At 40.4% G+C, this 18906-nt stretch overlaps 2 protein-coding genes across 3 annotated transcripts in view; one reads left to right on the top strand and one right to left on the bottom strand.

The window, feature by feature from the left end:
* eeig1a (estrogen-induced osteoclastogenesis regulator 1a) overlaps positions 1-2514 on the bottom strand; it is a 31242-nt gene extending 28728 nt beyond the window's left edge. For both annotated transcript variants that reach the window (XM_085295510.1, XM_085295511.1), the window contains exon 1: positions 2030-2514. In XM_085295510.1, coding sequence (XP_085151636.1) covers positions 2030-2172 — 143 coding nt within the window. In that variant the 5' untranslated portion in view covers positions 2173-2514. The remainder of the gene's footprint in view (positions 1-2029) is intronic.
* A 9232-nt stretch (positions 2515-11746) lies between these two features.
* slc25a25a (solute carrier family 25 member 25a) lies at positions 11747-17988 on the top strand. Its single transcript, XM_085295509.1, has 10 exons — positions 11747-11993; positions 13560-13686; positions 13828-13915; positions 14038-14149; positions 15270-15428; positions 15980-16132; positions 16228-16335; positions 16435-16602; positions 16705-16855; positions 16987-17988. Exons 1-10 carry the CDS (start codon positions 11832-11834, stop codon positions 17172-17174), a joined length of 1416 nt encoding a protein of 471 aa, XP_085151635.1. The 5' UTR covers positions 11747-11831; the 3' UTR covers positions 17175-17988.
* The last annotated feature ends 918 nt before the right edge of the window (positions 17989-18906 follow it).

Below are 18906 nucleotides of genomic sequence, written 5' to 3'. Positions count from 1 at the left end.
GTAGAGTGGCTTGTCTACCAATCAGAAGTTCAGTGGTTTGATCCGCGACTCCTCTAGTCTCATGTTCAAGTATCATTGGCCAAGATGCTGAACCGTACAGTTCCCCCTTATGCATCCACTGGACTCCAAGTTCTTGAGTGTTAGGTTAAGAGCACCATTAACGTTAAATTAAAAGCACTATAATATCACTGCCATTTACCAGATAACCTAAACTTTTTCTGTTTCAATATTTAATACAATCAAACTCAGTACACCTATGCAGATGGCCATAAATCTGATTTTATTGATCTAACTAAAGATTCCCACAGCGTTACTATTGAGGACTTATTTTAGAAATGACCTGGGTGAGGAAATTATATCTACAAATGATTTTAAAAGCATCATCAGGAGACGTTGATGTTTTTTTCTGGTGAAACCACTAGTGTTTTGTTGTGTGTATTTGTATATAGTATATCACATTAGAGATCTTTTATTTCATGTTTTATTTGTTGCATTTTCATGTTTTTTTTAAAGCTCGTATGGCTACTGCCTTGGCCAGGCCACCCTTAAGATTTGAAATCAGTGGGAGTTGCTGTTTAAATCATGAGAAATGAATAAAAATGTTCTTATGTTTTGATCACTTGCTGTCACTGTCTGTTGTTTTTAAATGTGTTGTAATTGAATTTACTAACATGTTCTCCAAAGTAACTAGGTTTTGGGCTCTGACCGCAGAGGTTTGCTCCCTCTGTGAGATTATCTGCTCCTCACAGAAGTCCCAAACCGCTTTCCCCGCCACACTGATGAAAGGTAAGAAAACGGAAACATCTGCAGACAAGAAACCTGATCAAGATGATCCCGATCTGTCTGTGTGTTTACTTTCCCCTCTGTGAGCCCCTCTCACACACTCAGTCTGCAGTGATGCTACGTGCAAACAGGGAGGCTGAGTGGGTAGATGAAGAGGATGACCTGCTTTTTAAGTACGCACAGGAACCCCCCCCTCCCACCCCACATACACATGTGTCAGCTGTGGGATTTGAAGTTCAGCAGGCCTGTATGTACATGAGGTCCAAACAGGGTGAGGAAACATCCCAGTAATAGAAGAAAAAGAGGCAGAGTATTTCAACCAGTGAAATAGGAAAGCAGATCTGGAAAATTGTGGTCTCATCGTTGGATCTGATAAACAGGTTAAAAGCACTTCAGAGATCCTCCGCCAATAAAGCATTTAGCTGACTAACAGCGTAGTGCCTCATATTGTTTTACACAATGAGGTCAGTTCAGTAAGCCAGTCTGTAAGAAGGAGAGAGAAGCAGGAGGGTCTTAAACTGACTTCAGACAGTCACTGTATCCATTCAACCTCCAACAAGTGTGAAACACTGAAGCAAAGACCTTGTGTGTCCTTCGCCTGATCTCATCTAGAAAATCAGGAACGAGGAAGGAAAAACAGATGAAAGTTATGAACGTTATCAAGGTCAGAAGAAGAAAATCTGAAGTTATGTGACGCAAATGAGAAGATGAAAAGCCCAGAAATCAGAGTTATCTTCCCCGTCTCATCCCCGACACAGCTGAAAGAGCTGGTACACCAAGATTATCTGACCAGTATGAGCTGGTTTTAGAGGTGCTGCTGCTGTGTTTAGTCTGGCAGCCCAGTGCAGCAGAGGTGCCAATGCAGATACACAGATAGACCACTTAACATGGCAACACCCAGCGTTTAAATCTGACTCATGGAGCGAGCTGGTGCAACACAAACAGAGCAGAAACAGGTTTAAAAACAACACAGGGAATAACAGAGACTGCTAAGATGCAAACTTTTGCATCTTTATCCCAAAAATCAACCACCGAATCTGTACTAAATAATATACTAATATACCCTGCATACATTTTAGACACACTGCAGTAATTGCAAGCTCAGATGTACAGATGCACTTTAGTCTACAGATGCACTTTAACCTCCCGTAACTGCTTCCAAACTGTATGAGACCACAACATGGTACTTTAAACAATGTTTTGCATGTGTGAAGAAACGTTTAAGGTTGTTTTCAGGAGTATTTACCTGGAAGAAGTAGCGACAAAATCTCCATCCAGCAGCCGGAGCTTGCAGAAGAGGACGCCGTTGACAAAAGGCACCGCGGTGAGCTCCTCCAGGGTAAGATGGGTCTGAAACTTGAATTTCTTCTTTTTCACGAAGAACGCCATAGTTTAAAAGACTCTCAAAGCTATCAAAAATAACGGGGGAAAACACGGTAAACGGTAAAAAACAAGGCTGTGCTAAAGTAAACGTGCCGACTTGGTGTTTTCAGTGTGTTTTCATTAGAACTCTTGTTCAGGACGTGATTCACCGCAGATATCTGAAAACAAATTAAGCGTTTCGTTCAAAGATGTCCGTAAAAGTGGGAAAAAAAACTTGAGGTGTTTGGTTAAAAGTAATGAAAAAACCCACCTGGGGACATTTTGGGTCCTCTGGCTTTCACCAGCCGCGGTTCAACAACACGGAATGACGAAAAAAGACATTTCAGCTTGCTTTTCTCTTTTGAGTACGGAGAGGAGGAACCTACAGCTAGCAGCATCAAGCTGACGAGAGTATGCTGCGGAATATCCGGTTTTTACCTTTCAGAATAAAGTCTAAACCATGTTTGTCAGGCAAAGATGCATTAATTTCTTTTTCTGTCGGCAGCCAAACTATATACAAACTTAAGATAAAATAAGTATTTTTTTATCGTATTATTTGATACAGATATTAAAATGTAAATAAAATAAATAAATACATTTGTGATTATCAAAAGAAACATTCTACTGGAATTAATGTTTAATATTAAGATTTTTTTTTAAAGTGTTCATAAATTGGAAAAAGAAAAAGAAAAAAATTACTCAGTAACTGAACCACTGACTAATCATTTAAACAAATAATTATACATTAATAACAGCTCTAATTGTTCAACTTGTGTGAGTGACAGTTAAGGAAAGTACAATGTAAAAGCAGAGATTAAAGTTTACTTTAAAATAAGCCGAATAATGTTTTCTTGTTGTTGTAATGAAATAGATGATTGATGGTTTTTCAGAAATGTTTTAAAGTGATTTTTAAAAAAAACTATAAAACTTGCAAATTTATGTGCAATTTTAAAAATGAATTCATGTGATTGCTAATAACAATTTTACATTATAATAAATTCACAACACTCATTCAGATGTTCAAACTTAATCAAGATACTATTCAAACACTAACTAGCTAGGTTTGTGGTTTCTACTTTAAAAATATATATAACTGATATAAAGTTAAACGAATATAGATGTAATAGATTTATTTGGGCGCTTGAACACGAAACATTTTATCTGTGGAAGACTTTTTAAAGGTGAGTCATGGCACTTCCGGTGCTACACTGGTTCAAGCTGATGAACTTGCCTAAAGTTTTTGGACTTTCATTCATGCCAGTCATGCTGTAGCGTTCAACGTGAAACAGCGCCACCGTGCGGTACAAACCGCCACAGTGATGCTACCTTCAGGGACTTGGAATCCAAAAACTCAAAACTTACCAACTTTACGCGGAAGATTTTAATGAATTCAAATTGAATTTGTTAAATATAAGTTGCATTTTTTTTCCTTGTGTCTGTTTTTATTAGTTATACACCAGTTAGCACCTGATAATTTTACATGGATTGAAAGTACCTGATAATATTTCCCCCAAACCTGCAAATAGCACACATTAATAAAGAAAGAATAAATAAATTTATATAAATATTAATTTATTTTTACATTTAAAAAATCAATACATTTAAAAAAAATAGATTTGTGCAACTTAATTTGTTTCATTATTTTCAGTGATTTCATAACCCATCTGGGTTTTATAAATTTTTATAAATTCCTTTGGTTGGATGGGTTCACAGCACCGCTGCTCAGACTTCACTTTAAGCAGATTTTGCAGATTTAGCTGTAAGTGGCAAAAACCTAATAATAACCACTGAACCATGAACATCCAGGGATCAAAACTTTTCTTTTTAGAAATACATTAATATTTTGGAAATAAAATTTACGCAGTCTTTCCCCTTTTTCACCTTAGTTCTGCATTTTTCCTTCAGACACTGTGACCAAAAGAAGAAAACTTGATGACATCATGAATCATTTTTACAGCTCACTGATTTATTTATTTAATCCGTACTCTCTAAAACCTTTGGAAAGTTTAAATAAAGTTGACCAAGTTTAACCTCCTCTTCCTCGGCATGCATTTTTAATTTCTCCTTGATATTTGGGCTGATTAGGCTGATATGTGAACGCCAGGTCGTAGGAGGTTTCAATAAAGTTCGCACAAAGATTTGTTGGGTTGTTGTTTTCGGTTTATTTGAAGATGTGTCATATCAAAGTCAGGACTTACTTGCCTGCTAATGTGTCTGCATGGGCGCACTTCAGGCTGCAGGTCAACATATCCTGTTTTAAACAGGATATGTTGACATTAAACAGGCTGTTTAATGTATGCCACGAAGAAACGTGTGCATCTATGAGAAGAGTCAGTAAACAGTCAGCCAACAGAGGGCAGCACAGATCTGGAAGAAATTCAGCCTGTATTTAAAGTTCTCTATTAAATCCGTGTATGTGTGCAGCTGATTTACCTCGTGGTAGACTTTAGGGAGCTTACTGAAATAAAGTAAAATACCTGGACCTCACAGTAACTGTTTGTCAACAGTCAAAAATCTACATTTATGTTCCCAAGCAGTAAATGGTTCATGTTATCATGGCTACCTCCAGATTTTAAGATGAAACATCGAGACAGTCTTAGAAGATGGTGTCCTGAGGTCAGGCTGGGGTCACACTAACAAACTGTTGGTGTTGTTTGCAGAGTGACAGATACCACGGTGCATTATTGAAGGGTTTAAGGTACTAGAGCTGATGTGATTTCCATGTTCTTTTTGTGTTTTTAATGTCCTGTCACATCTGACGTTTTATGTATCAGTAAATGGTCATTTAAAAAAAATATCTGGTCCTTAGCAAGTGTTAAAATTGGATAAATGCAACCTCAGATGAACACATGACATATCACACCAGGCCAAAGGCAGAAGCTCTGAAAACCTGTCCATTCTGACTGCTTCAACAGGAATTAAGAGGGTAAATAGAAGTGAGGTGCTTATAGTCCTAAAGCAGGGGTGGGCAACTCCAGGCCCCGAGGGCCGGTGTCCTGCAGGTTTTAGATAAACACAGCTGATTCAAATGGCTAAATTACCTCCTCGACATGTCTTGAAGTTCTCCAGAGGCCTGGCAATGAACTAATCATTTGATTCAGGTGTGCTGAACCAGGGTGAGATCTAAAACCTACAGGACACCGGCATTCGAGGCCTGGAGTTGCCCACACCTGTCCTAAAGCATTTGATTAAATGCTCATCAGGAAGCGTGACCAACTCTATAAAAGCATAACAGGACAGGCTGCAGGTCTGAAGCATTCAGATGTGTGTTAACTCAATGCTGAGGAGGATGTCCTAGAAAACTTCCTAAAGTCTTCAGCTGATCCAAAATGCTGCCGCAAGAGTACTGAGAGGATCTAGAAAGAGAGCACATCACCCCAACAGAGCACTTTGCTTTCAGACTGCAGGCTTACTCGTGGTTGCTTGGGTTTCTTCCTGTTAAAAGGGAGTTTTTCCTTCCCACTGTCACAAAAGTGCTTGCTCATATGGGGTTTTCTCTATTTTCTCTGTATTATTGCCAGGTCTTTATTTTACAATATAAAGGGAACTGAATTGAATGACATCAGCAGTGATCTGAAAGAAGGGTTCTGAGGCTAAGTTTATCTTTCTACAGTGGAAAACATTTAAGACAGCTGTTAATCTTCCCAGGAGTGGACATCCCAGCAAACTGACCCTGAAGTCAAATTGTGTAATGCTCCGAAAAACTGAAAAAAAAAACAACCCAAAAAACCCCACAACGCTACGTCTTAGACTCTACAGGCCTCAGTTAGCATGTTAAATGTTAAGGTTCCTGACAGTACAGTTAAAGAAAAAAGACTGAAGAATGATGGCTTTTTAAAAACTTTTTCTAAGGTTTGTTTCGAAGGGTTTCCAGGAGAAAGCCTCTTCTCTCTAAAGGGCTGATAGCATTTGAATAAACTACAAGATCTTTTTGGAACAATGTCCTTTGGACAGATGAAACCACAGTGAAGATGTGTGGCTATAATCCACAGCATAATGTTTGTCAAAAATAAATAAACAGCAAATTGGCCAAATGTGCAGCCATCTGTCTGCTCATGCAACAGGACAGTGATCACAAACACACCAACAAATCTGCAACAGAATGATTGAAGTCCAGACCTGACTGAAATTCTGTGGCAGGAAAAGAAGAGTGGATCAAAAATCTTCCAAAGTGACACATAAAACTAATAAAGTGTTAAGAAAACAATTCCTTCACATTTTACTATGAACAGTGGTGCTGCAAGCTTTGAATCATGGGGTGTACTTTATTTTTCACACGCCGTTTCTGCATTTTTGCTTAAGTTTTGTTAAATAGAATAATGACGCGGTGTAATATGTTACGAGGTTTGTTCATCCGAGGTTGAATTTACACAATTTTAAGACCTGCTATGTACCAGGTGATTTGTAAAGGACAAGATGTTTCCTCTGTGTTTGAAATTAGGTCGTAAATCTTGTGACTTAATGGGAATGTGAATCGCAGATGATAACGATCAGTAACAATGCAACATAAAAAGCCTTTTCCAAGGAAGGCAACAACAGATTATCATGTTGTCCCCCTGTGACGTTTCCCAGTTACTCATGATTAAACGCCCCCTCACTTGTCACCTGTTGCTGTCAGATACGGACTGTTTGTGCAGCCGTGCGGGTTAAAGTGCTCCTGCTGAGTCCTGTTTGTCTTTACCTGCTGCTGTGTGACGCAGGGCATCCAACGACAGTGGCCACGTTAACGTGTTTATGCTTCTAGTGAACTTTTACTGACGTGTTCATGAACCTCAGAGTTACATGCGTGCATTAAAGCCTCATATTGTTATTGTTGCTCTTACCACCAGTGCTGTTGTTACTGCTGTTTATTATTTTGTCATACAGGCATAGCCATTATTGTTGATACCCTCACAGTTACCCTGTGGGGTCTGAGAAATAACCCCAACCCTATGGTATCAGAAAATGTGACTTCTGGCTTTCAAATATTGTTCTTCCAAATCTTGGCAATGACAGGACAAAAATTATATATATTTAAGCATCTGTTGTCTCCAAATATGGAGTTAAGGGTTGTTTCTCCTCATTCATTTTGCAATCGGGACTATGGGTAATTGTCCCTACAACTTTTCCAGTTAATTTTTAAGCTTTTATTTTACTTATAATTAAGGCTGTAGCAACATGAACAAGACGACTGCCATACAGCATCCTCTGTGTAGAGACATTTGCTTTCATTTTAAAACATATGTATATATGTTGCTGCTTCAACTTAAGTGGATTAAGCCAGATGAGTTTAATATCACATGTCAAAATAAAACTAACTTCTAATTCTAATTAAGTTAAAAGTGGTTGTTGCGGTTTCAGTCCAGCAAATTGTATAATGAATAAACTCCTTATATGTCACTAGGAAACTAAGAGTACTTGTACACAAGGTTTTTAATTGATTTCCTGTGTCTCATGCAGCACACAGACACTGGTTTTATTAATATTTGATCAAAAACTGAACAAGAACATTGACTAATGGGAATCGTAATACTTTGTTTACACGGTTCACTGCCACACAAAGACTGGAGACCATGTCACGCATCCACAAGAATCAAAGTCTAAACACAGCTAATGTATCAGAGATCACACCATCGTTAAATTAAAGGTTCAAAGTTGAACATTAACAGTCCCATGAGTCTGTACTTTTGCTAGAGCACCATTGGAATTTTCAATTCCGTCACTACTGCCCTAAAAAAAAGACGTTGAACTGAAACAATGTAATTCAAATAAATATAAAGTATCTTTTTATTGTCTTTATCAAGCTGAAAAAAGCATGTGGGGGCGCTGGAGCTTAGTGTTGCTTGAAAAGTCAGGAGAGTCTTCTTAAGCGATGTTGTGATACATGCCCTGGTACCTTTGGTGTGTCACAGATTCAAACCAAAAAAAGTGGAGAGAAAAAAAGCTTATTTACTCTGCAAAGATCTTCTGAGGTGGCCTGGACAAAATGTGTGATATCTCTTGGTAGGGAGTATCCCAGGCTTCTCTTGTATCACACTGACACAGAGGAGAAAGTACAGAAATGCCAAGCAGGGTAAAGTTAAAGGCTGCGGGAACATCTCTGGGCAGCTTGACGTTCCTGTGACTACCCGCTGCTAATATTAGATGTTTAAGGCTCGTGCAGCTGCAGCCATCCTTTCTGGACGTAGGTGCAATTTCCTCATAAGCATTCATAACCTAAACTGGTTGTGCATAATTGTTTCATTTGTTAATTTGTGCGTGATTTTTCCGTGTAAGACAGAGTTCTGGAAGAGTAGAAGCAAAGACTGGGACTGTTTAACGTCTTATCCTTAATTTAGTCGTGTTGCCATCAATACAAACTTTGATTTCTGTCTCATAATGTAAATACTGTGTAGAAGTACTTTAGCCTTCTAAAGGAAAATTTAGGCCATTCGTATTGTGATGTTTTTCTGAGTTTCATATAAAATTATTTATATGAACAACTATTGTTGTACAAAATGCTTTTAACTTAAAATTAACCTTACTTCTTTTCTTTGGTACACTCATTAGGTTAAGAGACTCAACCTCTGAGTGCTGCACACATTTAAAGTAAACAACTATACGTAACTTGGCAGTCTTCATATGCTCTATAAAATACACTGTCTCAGATAGAAGGATGCTGATTTTTAAGCTGGGAGTTTAATTTCAGTATGTTGTATAGCAACAGCAGGACACTATACAGCATTGTAGAAAAAGTCCCAATAATCAGACAATGCCCTGTTAGCAAGCACTTGAAGACAGTGGGAACCCCAACGGAACCAGACTTTTGCGGACAAATACCCCCACGCCCCCACCCCCAGTTAGTGCGGACAAACAAATACAACTGGCCAAAGACACAAGAAAATACTATGTACACTATTTGCCTGCAGAGTCATTCCAAATCCCAGCCAGAAGTATTATAAGAGAAAGACTTTAGTAAACACTCACGTAGGCAGAGGTCAAACTTAACCCGGCTTACAGTTTTTACCGAATGCCTAAACACTAACTGTGAATCCTGTAGCACAATCTCTAAAACTATTCAGACTTATAGCAAAACCACTCACTGAGTGTGCAAAACTAAAAGCACAAAAACTGCTTTGCACTCAGTTTGCAATTTTGTAACACACACTTTGCAAGACTGTAGGCACAATTCACTGCACAACACTCAATTTCCAAATTTCCAACACACTCCTAGCAAAAGTATACACATGTATGGCTATCATTAACACTAATTTGCCAACTGTCTGGCACACTTTCACATGTGAAAACTTTCTTAGATAATTCGTTCACTTTGCAATCAGCCTAAGCACTATAATACAGGTAAGCTGTGTGTGCGGAGTACAATGGAGGGAGCAGAAAGAGTGAGAAGTAGAGGAGGCCGAGGAAGAGGACGTGGAGGTGAAGAAGTAGGACGAAGAGGACGACAAGGACAAGGAGGAGCAAGAGGAAGACGAGGAGGGGGCAGAGGAAGCATGTTCACTGCAGACCACGTAACCCATATAGTCATTATGGCGATTGCAAATAATCCTATACTTGGAAATAAACACTTGTGTTTGTTTTGATGTGTTTGACCAAACACCAGTACTTGAAGTTTGGATCCCTCTATGCTTATGGATCTATGACAGAAGTATGAGCTCAAACTGACATAGCCTACCTTGTGCACAGGGAAGGCAAACGCCAGATGTGTTTTGTATTCATACCATCGGTGTGCAGTTGGCGCATTGTGTGCTTAGTAGATGATGGCTTGTGTGTACTGTTTGATACGGAAACACCATTTTTACGAAGGTGTGAAGAGTTAATCTAGCTGTGTTTGCTTTTGCAAGAGAACTACAATGTTTTGATGATTGGGTGACAGGTTTTCTTATTTGTGTGAAGAGTTTTGCAAAATTAGCCAATAGTTACAAAAAATGTGCTTAAGCAATCAGAAAAAAACTGTAAAATACAGTGGAAAGCTGTCTCCATCAAAACTGAGACCTTTCCACTGCCTGACAGTTTAGACACATGCAGAGGAGTGTGTCAGTGTGTGTGTGTGTGTGTGTGTGTGTGTGTGTGTGTGTGTGTGTGTGTGTTTGTTGAAATTCAGAATCAGCTGACTGCCTCATCCTCAAGGGCTCAGCAGGTCACTCTTGGCTTTACTTCAGCTCCTTTTTTGGCTTTTGGCGCTCGTCCTTGTTGTGATTCATTTTGTCCAGCCTTCATGGGCCAGCAGCTTGCCTGCCTCAGAGGACAACCCCCCCCCCCCCCAAAAGAAAACCCAACCACAAGCCAAACAAAGTGATGCAATACTTTTTGCAGGGAACATCATGTGAGGGGATGAGTTGCAGACACAGGGTTTCAATAGTGGAGAGATACTTAGACTCTCCAGTAAAGTAAAAGTACCAATAAAGTTTAGTTAATATGCAGCAATCTCTAAAAAGCTTTCTACCTTTGGAGTTGCTGGAGATACAGCCAATTTACTTTGTGTATGGAGTTTAATCCATTTGTTTGCAGCCTATAGAAGTCAGGCCTCCTGCAAAGGGTATATAAGATAAGTCTGGGGGGTCATGAGACCATTGTTTGTGAATGAAAGAAGCAAAACAAAGCTGTGGCCTCCTCAGTGGAGCTGTAAACAGGTAATCAGCATCTGTGATAAGGAGCAAAAACAAGTGTTTTTGTCCTGTCATGGTTTTTTCGTGGGGGCTGGAAACCCCTGACAAACATTTTAATTGAGCTACATAAAATCTCAGTGCTAAAAACATAGCTAAAACTGTAATATATATGCAATGCAGTACAGTAAAAAAGTTTCCCCATTGTTGTAGTTATGTTTATGTATTGTAGCACAGAATGGAAATACTCAGGTCACATAGTTAATGGACCACTTACACAAGAAATATGTCAAATACAATAGAAGAAAATGTGGCAAAAACTACCATACTGTGCATGTGATTGAAACAAAATGTAAATTTGAATACTCTTGACAATACATATCTAATCTATTCAGCGTACAATAAAATGTAATAAATATTCTCCTTAAAATTATTAAACTACCTACCTTGAATTCTTCTTTATCATTCATTCTTCATATTTTTTTAAAATAATTTTTAAAATATTCTGTACAAATAAAGAGATACTTTTCTTCTTATTATAATAATTTAATATTCTACTTGTGGATTTTCTGTTGTTATTATTATATTTTCAATCAATAAAGATTTATTTATGTTTTTGTTAATTATTATATTGAATTAAAATCTATTAAGTGGTCATATAATAATTAGTTGCTTCAAATTTTATTTTATTTTATGTAGACGTTCTGCGGAGCTTCTTGCACATAGGCCGTAATGTAAACCCCGTGGCCGCCAGTTTCCAATGGAAGGAAAAACAGGATTGGTTAATATTTCAAATTGCAGACTAAACCGGCCACAGGATTGGTCAATTTCCTTCGCTCACTCGCACACAAAAAAAAGAAAGGAAAAGGCGGGACCGAGTCCAGCCCATCAATGGGCGGCCTCAGTTATTCGTCCGTAGTAAAAATGACGTTTTGTCTTCATTGACGAGGGACGGACCAATTACGTAGCTATTCTGGAAGAGGCGTGGACTTCTGACATTCTTTAGTAGCCGGTCCTTCCTTACCGGCATTCAGTATTGTCCCGGACAGGGCAGACGCAACTTTGTGATATTTATTTATTTATTGAAGTTTTAATTTACCAAAGATGCTCGGCCTGTGCCTTTACGTCCCCGTGTCTAACTCGGACCCGATTGAAGTGGAATATTTCGAGTCTAACGGACTTCCATCTGAGTTGAAGTCTCTTTTTAACAAACTCAGCGTGTTCCTGCCGTCCCAAGAGTTTTCAGCCTACCAACGATGGCGAAAGGTAGGAAATAAGTTAACTAACACAGTCAGAATAACCTAGTTCGTAACATTGATTAGTCTGAGCGCCACAAATCCGTTCACTCCGGCGACCGGAAAGATTAGCGCACAGTAGTAAAAGCCTTACGACTAGGCCGCAAAAAAGACCGGTTTCGAGAAAATTCACGAGAAGATTCCGGGCATTTTTGCTGCAACTTTAACGTAACATCTGCATTTAACCTAAATGACATTGAAAAGTAATCAATATTTGTTGATTTAAGCCTGTTACTGCAAACTTTAAAACTTAACCGAGCCGGTTCGGGCTGAAAAAGACTGCCATTCAGCTTACATGGGGAAAATCCACCCTAAAAAGGAATTCCGGCCATGCGCTTACACTGAAAGAGGGCAGCTAGAAGCCGGTATCATTCGCTATATGTAACTGAGAAAAAGTAAATCGTGTGCATAAGTACAAAAGTTGTTTAATTAGCTGTTCCCGTTTCTAGGTCATGCGTTTCTCCCTGATGTCCTTGAGGTCTTTTACTACTGATGGTTTTGGGGCAGGCAGATCCCATATAGCTATGACTCGTGGTGCATCTGTAATCCTAGGAATGCTGACCCACCACTGACTTTTCATGTTTTAATTTCACGATTTCATAACAATGTGATTGTTTTAAATGCATCTGTCAACACAAATTAAATTATTGGGAAGAAAAGGTTTAGAAACCACTCTAAAAAAAATCTGTCATTATTTCAAGTTTTAAAAGGTGCCCAGTGCCTTATCCAGTACATTTTATCTATGGGCCTTTTTGGGGGGTTAAGAGGCTGGGGCTCATTAGGATTTGCTCATAATTGTGTTTTTAAACGTGTTTTAATCAAGGTTATGCAAAGACTTAAAGTCTGCAGCAGTTTGTCTTTGGCATCTCAGGCTTCATGAACTGGCACAAAATGGCCCTTTTAGCTGTGCTTTAAGTCACACTGATGCACTCCTGCAGGGAGTAGGGTGCAAGCTGCAAATATCTGCAGTTTGGGTATCGGGTTCAGTCATATGCCTACAGGCGGTCTGGGCAGCAGGTCAGACGGTATCAGTCAATGATAGCAGTATATCCCGGTCTTATTTTAGCCCTGCAGGTTTCAACCTAGACATGGATTAAAGCAGTTGGCTGGGTCAGCCTGCAGTTGAGGGTGAAGATGGACAAGGGTGTTATTACCTAATACCCTAATAGGCCCAGGAGAAATAGATGTCATTCAAGAAAGCCAAGAGGCTTGTGGCCTGGCAAATGGTCATAGCTGCCCTTTGGGTAATAAAAATCAAGCTGAGGGGACACCTTTAATGCGCCAGTGGGTCTCCAGGGCTGGTTTATGGTCACTTATCTAATCATTTGGGAGGCATCAGTTACAAGGTACATTTCAAACTTGCTGTACTTGTTTCATAAGACATTGTTAAACTCTCAGGGGAGATGACTACTGCATACCATTGCTAAATGTCACCTTCTACTCCTCCATGAAGCTGACTCACTGGATTGGAATCAGTAAATCAGATTATTCAAATTCTGCCGTCTTGTCTGACTCTGGTTTTATTTCTTCTTCACAGAAAACATTAAAAAGGGAAGAAAACAACTCGGACGGACAGCTGGACTTTGAGGAGTTTGTTCACTATCTACAAGACTACGAGAAAGACCTGAAGCTTGTGGTGAAGAGTCTCGACAGGAAGAATGCAGGTATGTGGCAGGAGATAGAGTCATGCTCTTTGTTTCACACGAAACTCCTCGAGTGGTTTCGAATTTCACTTTGTGTCATTTCCGCAGCTTTAAGTGTGAAGGACGCATTTTCTCACAACGTGTCTTTGCTTCCTTTTAAAGGCCGCGTTGACCCTAAAGAGTTCATGCAGTCGCTCCGTGACCTTGGTGTGCATATTTCTCTGCAACATGCGGAGAAAGTCCTTAAGAGGTAAAAAAAAATATATATATGTATATATCTTTTTAATCTTTGGGATTTTAGATTTTGATTTTTTTTTTTTTTTTTTTAAGGAAACAATGTCTCATCATTTTATACATTTATTTATTTTAAAGCATGGATAAGAACGGCATGATAACAATCGGCAGTAAAGACTGGAGCAAGTATGCCATGGTGGAGAAGACGGAGAACATTCCTGAGATCATCCTTTACTGGAAACACTCCACGGTTAGTACTTCACACTGAAACCAAAAGTTTTGCCCAAAAAAGGGAACAAATCTGCTGCTTTGACCTTCAGAGCCTAAAACTAGAGACAAATCATTAATGTGCCAAAATTAACTTTATGAAAGAGAAGTAGAAAATTCTGCTCTTGCATAACCTTTCACATGTCCTACTTTTAGCTATTCTTGGTTGATAACTTTATCATCATATGCGATAACAATAACATAGCAAAGGCAAAAGTTCTTACACCCTCCTGTTGAGTGGGTCAATTAAAGAGCAAATTCCCAGAAAGGCCATGAGCACAAACCATGCGTCAGCAATTAAGCTCTTAGGCCATGAAAGGAATTGGGCTCTTTCCTGCAGGATTATGTTGGAAGGATTTGTCTCGGTGCTGTTATGTAAAGGAGAGCAGCAGCAGCGGTCAGAGCAGGTGCAGACTGGAGATGTAATATAGCACAGCTCCCGGAGGAACACATTCTGATCTCAGGGGCAGAACAAGTTATTTTAGAGCTAATGAGACTAGCAGACTCGCCTGGCGGCACAAGCCGGCCTCAGGCTGAGCAGAGATGTAAAGTGCTGGATCATTTCAGACTGCAGAAAGTCAGGTCAGATGTCAACCTGCACAGTTTTATCTCCATAAGAGTCCCAGAGAGAGAATAAGAAGGCAAAATGCTTGAGGTTTGTTTTGTTTTTTCTTTTAAAGGGGGGAAAGCTAGAGGTTTTAAACAGATCCCTGACCTATATTCTCAACATGTCTTCCTTTGGAAAACAATCCCCGTGTTCTGACATTTGCTGTGCTGGTGGGGGGATGCTTACACATTTAACCTGCAGTCACACATGAGCTCACCATCATGTGGCCCACATGAGAGAAATGTTCAGATGTTAACACAAAGGATTTTTACCACATGTTGGTTAAGAATAGAAGCTTGACACAAAATGGGTCCTGTTCCAAAATGTTAAAGAGTGGTCCATGTGAAACTAACCTCCACTCTGTCCTTTGTAATCTCTTCATGTATGTTTCCATAATGAGTGTAATTTCTGTTAGTTGCCGAGACATAATGACTAAAACCTCTACTAGGGGTTTTTTGCTCTCTATATCTGACCATTCCTGTCATCTTCTGATCAGATATTCGATGTTGGAGAGAATCTCATGGTCCCCGATGACTTCACCATTGAGGAGAAGCAGACTGGGATGTGGTGGAGACATCTGGTCGCAGGTGGAGGAGCAGGAGCAGTTTCGAGGACCTGCACTGCCCCCCTGGATCGACTCAAAGTCACGATGCAGGTAAGATCGACTTGGACCTCTTAATACACTTGAAGCAGCTGTTGATCAAGTGCAGGCACATGATGGGCCTGTGAAGAGGAAGTTGTGGAAATTTCTCCGCTTGTGGGTCTTATGACTAAAGCTGTCGGGCATTTAAAGTGTCCGCTGATGCATGACATGTTAAACGTTACTGAGATTTTAGCTCTGAGTATTTGTGGCCATTATGGTTTGAAATTGCTCAAGCGCCCGTCACCTAACGCTCACAAGCAAGTTAACGTTTAACAGTGTGTAACGGCAAGGGGCCAGAGTCCAGGCAATGACCAATGACTGCTCTCAAACCGCTGTCACACCCTTGGCTTCATAGTACTCGCTGTCATCCAAGCTCAAACTACCCATACTAAATGTGTCATCATCCCCATGGTGTGCGTCAGGAGACTTTGTCCTATTGATTAGATATTCACCCAGTTGGCTTAGATTTGGTTAAAAACATGATGACCCACATGGCACCATGCCCAAGTCATCCCATAATTAGTGTAGTAGTTTAATCAAATACAATATTCTTCCTCCCCCAGGTTTACGGATCCCGAACCAACAACATGTGCATCATGAGCGGACTCATGCAGATGATCAAAGAAGGTGGTACGAGGTCCTTGTGGCGAGGAAATGGTGTGAATATCCTCAAAATTGCCCCCGAGTCGGCCCTCAAGTTCATGGCTTACGAGCAGGTATGATGGATTTATCAAGGGACGGGTTTAATGGACGAGGCACAGTGTTCTTGATGTCATTTGCTAATCTGTTCTTTCTCAACTTGCTTCTCCAGATTAAGCGTTTAATCGGCAGTGATAAGAAAGCTCTGAGCATCCTGGAGCGGTTTGTTGCAGGATCTTTGGCAGGAGTGATTGCCCAGAGCACAATCTACCCCATGGAGGTGATTATCTCTTTAATTAGATCTATCCTGTAGCGTTGTGATGCCTCTGTCGCGACTGTACAGTCAAAGCTGACGTTATCTGTACTGAATCTGTTCCAGGTGCTTAAAACCCGTCTTGCTCTGAGGAAGACCGGCCAGTATGCTGGTATCACTGACTGCGCCAAGCAGATCTTCAGAAGAGAAGGCCTCGGCGCGTTTTACAAAGGATACGTCCCCAACATGCTGGGCATCGTGCCCTATGCGGGCATTGACCTCGCAGTGTACGAGGTGAGCAGTCACAAGCATACATTGTTTGGAAATCCCCAGAACTCCTACAAAATAAAATTCAAACTGAGACTGTAGATTGACCTTTTTGTTTTCTCTCCATAGACGCTAAAAAACACCTACCTCCAGCAGTACGGCACCAACAGCACAGACCCCGGTGTGTTCGTCCTGCTGGCCTGCGGCACAGTGTCCAGTACCTGCGGTCAGCTCGCCAGTTACCCCCTGGCTCTGGTCCGAACCCGCATGCAAGCACAAGGTGAGGCCTCAATACTGACCTGTTACTCCATCAGTAGCAGACGGTTTTATACATTTAGTAACTTAAAAATAACTGGATAGTAACTGTATTTGAACACAAGTCTAAGCTTGTCCATTTTTTAACCCTTTCAGCTGCAGTAGATGGCGGCCAACAGCAGGTGACCATGTCCAGCCTCTTCAGGCAGATCCTGCAGAACGAGGGGCCCACTGGGCTTTACAGAGGCCTGGCCCCCAACTTCCTTAAAGTCATCCCTGCCGTCAGCATCAGCTATGTTGTGTACGAGCACCTGAAGACACAGCTGGGAGTGACCTCAAGATAAGGCTCCCTAGTCCCCCACCCCTCACCCTCCCAAGGCTCATGCTAGGAATCCCCCCGGGGGCTTTCAGGCCCCTCCAGAGGTTCGCGGAGCCATTTCATTCTGTGAATGTCAGCTGATGAAAGACTAGAAAGGACACGACGAGGTGGAGGTTATGGACTCTGTGAGCTCAGGATGTCGTGACTGCTGCTATTACCTTTAAAGAGAAGCTGAACGGTGACTGTATGAGAAGCAAGGACCAAATATTTTTGCTCTTCTCTTGAGTGAATCTTGGTGGATAAAGCATTAAAATGCACAGAGTGAAATGATTGTCCCAGACGGGAAGATTTTTGCACACAGTTTGAATTTCTCTCCACCCCTGAATGAATGACTGAGTGACTGACTGACCGGAGTATTTATTACCACCCGTCCTGTATTTATTGTTTTATTTAGAAAGGGAAGTAAATCTTGAGCCAAAATGTGCAACTACATAAATCAGCCTTAATGTTGATAACTACATGTAGTTGTCTGAAATGGTGAAAACGGGGCGGGAAAAGAAACTTTGCTGATGCAATGAGATCGTTGATGTGTTTAGTCGCCCTAATTCTTGTTTAATTGAATGTTACTTAATGTTCACCTCAGGTTAAAGGGCTGCTTTTTTTTTTTCTGCTTTTTTTTTCTTTCTTCATTTTAAAGAAGAGCATGTGTATTTAGAAAGTGAAAAGACAGACGGCATAATGCACTTTAATTAAAGCTAGTAAGCCTCTAAATGATGTTGTCAATGCTGACTTAGTGTTTTAATGGACCATTTTCGATGCAAATAAATGGAAATTATAAATCTGTCTCATTTCTCTTTTTTTCTTTTCCCCTGAAATTCACACACTGAAGCTCAAAAAGGCTGAGGGGTACACTTCAGCTCCAAACAGCAAACTCCTCCAGACTGAGAAGTTTGGTAGTCTTACATATTTGTGGTGTTTGGAGGGTTTTCCTAATGCAGATCGTGCATGTGATGAAAACAGAAGTGGAACCTCAGCAGACAGGCTTCTTATTTTTAAACTGCACATGCCTGGGTGGTGCATCTGTAATATCCAAAAGTGGATCTTTTCATTGCTTCCAAAACAAGAATTGAGTGATTACGTGGTATATAAATGCACACAATGGCTACGATCAGCAACATTTACAGAGTGAAGTGACCCTGAAGTGTCTGGCAGATGTGATAACTGCATGGTTCCAGACAACTAGTCCAAAATATTACCTCCTACCTCCCTTTTCCCAATCACTTTTCCTTGAACTCATTTGTCAGTTTTTCTTGGGAAGGTTTGTGAAAGTATCTGGAATCACAAGCTTTCCTTTCACAAACAGTTCAGTTATATAGGAAACATTGAAGCTCTTTTTCTTTTTAGAGATTTTAACTAGCTCTGATTGTGGCTACAGATTCTTCAGGGTCACTTCACACCTGGGAACCTTCCTGGAGGATTTGATGTTATGAGATTATTTCAGAAAAACTTCATGTTTTGAAGAAGAGCTTTGTAATTCCTTTCTTTTATTCCTTTTATTTTCAGTGTCCAGGGTGCGAGGGGTCCTTGCTGATGATACTGGCTTTCTGTTGAAGTCTGCCAGTATAAATGTCTCTGAGGGGGATTAGTGAAGTGTCAGTTGCCCACTCTGCCGCCCTCAGTGCCCACTACAGTTTTCTCTTGTCCTCCACAGTACAGCAGTAGGTCAGAAGGCTCTCGATGGTGGAGCGGTATAAGTT

This window comes from Mchenga conophoros, linkage group LG12 (genome assembly GCF_057382185.1).
Source record: "Mchenga conophoros isolate Kocher_MC1m ecotype Shallow Benthic linkage group LG12, M_conophoros_male_GT1.1, whole genome shotgun sequence".
In the NCBI taxonomy this organism is placed as follows: domain Eukaryota; kingdom Metazoa; phylum Chordata; class Actinopteri; order Cichliformes; family Cichlidae; genus Mchenga; species Mchenga conophoros.
The sequence above is the reverse complement of the archived record's forward strand: the minus strand, read 5'-3'. Positions and strand labels throughout refer to the sequence as shown.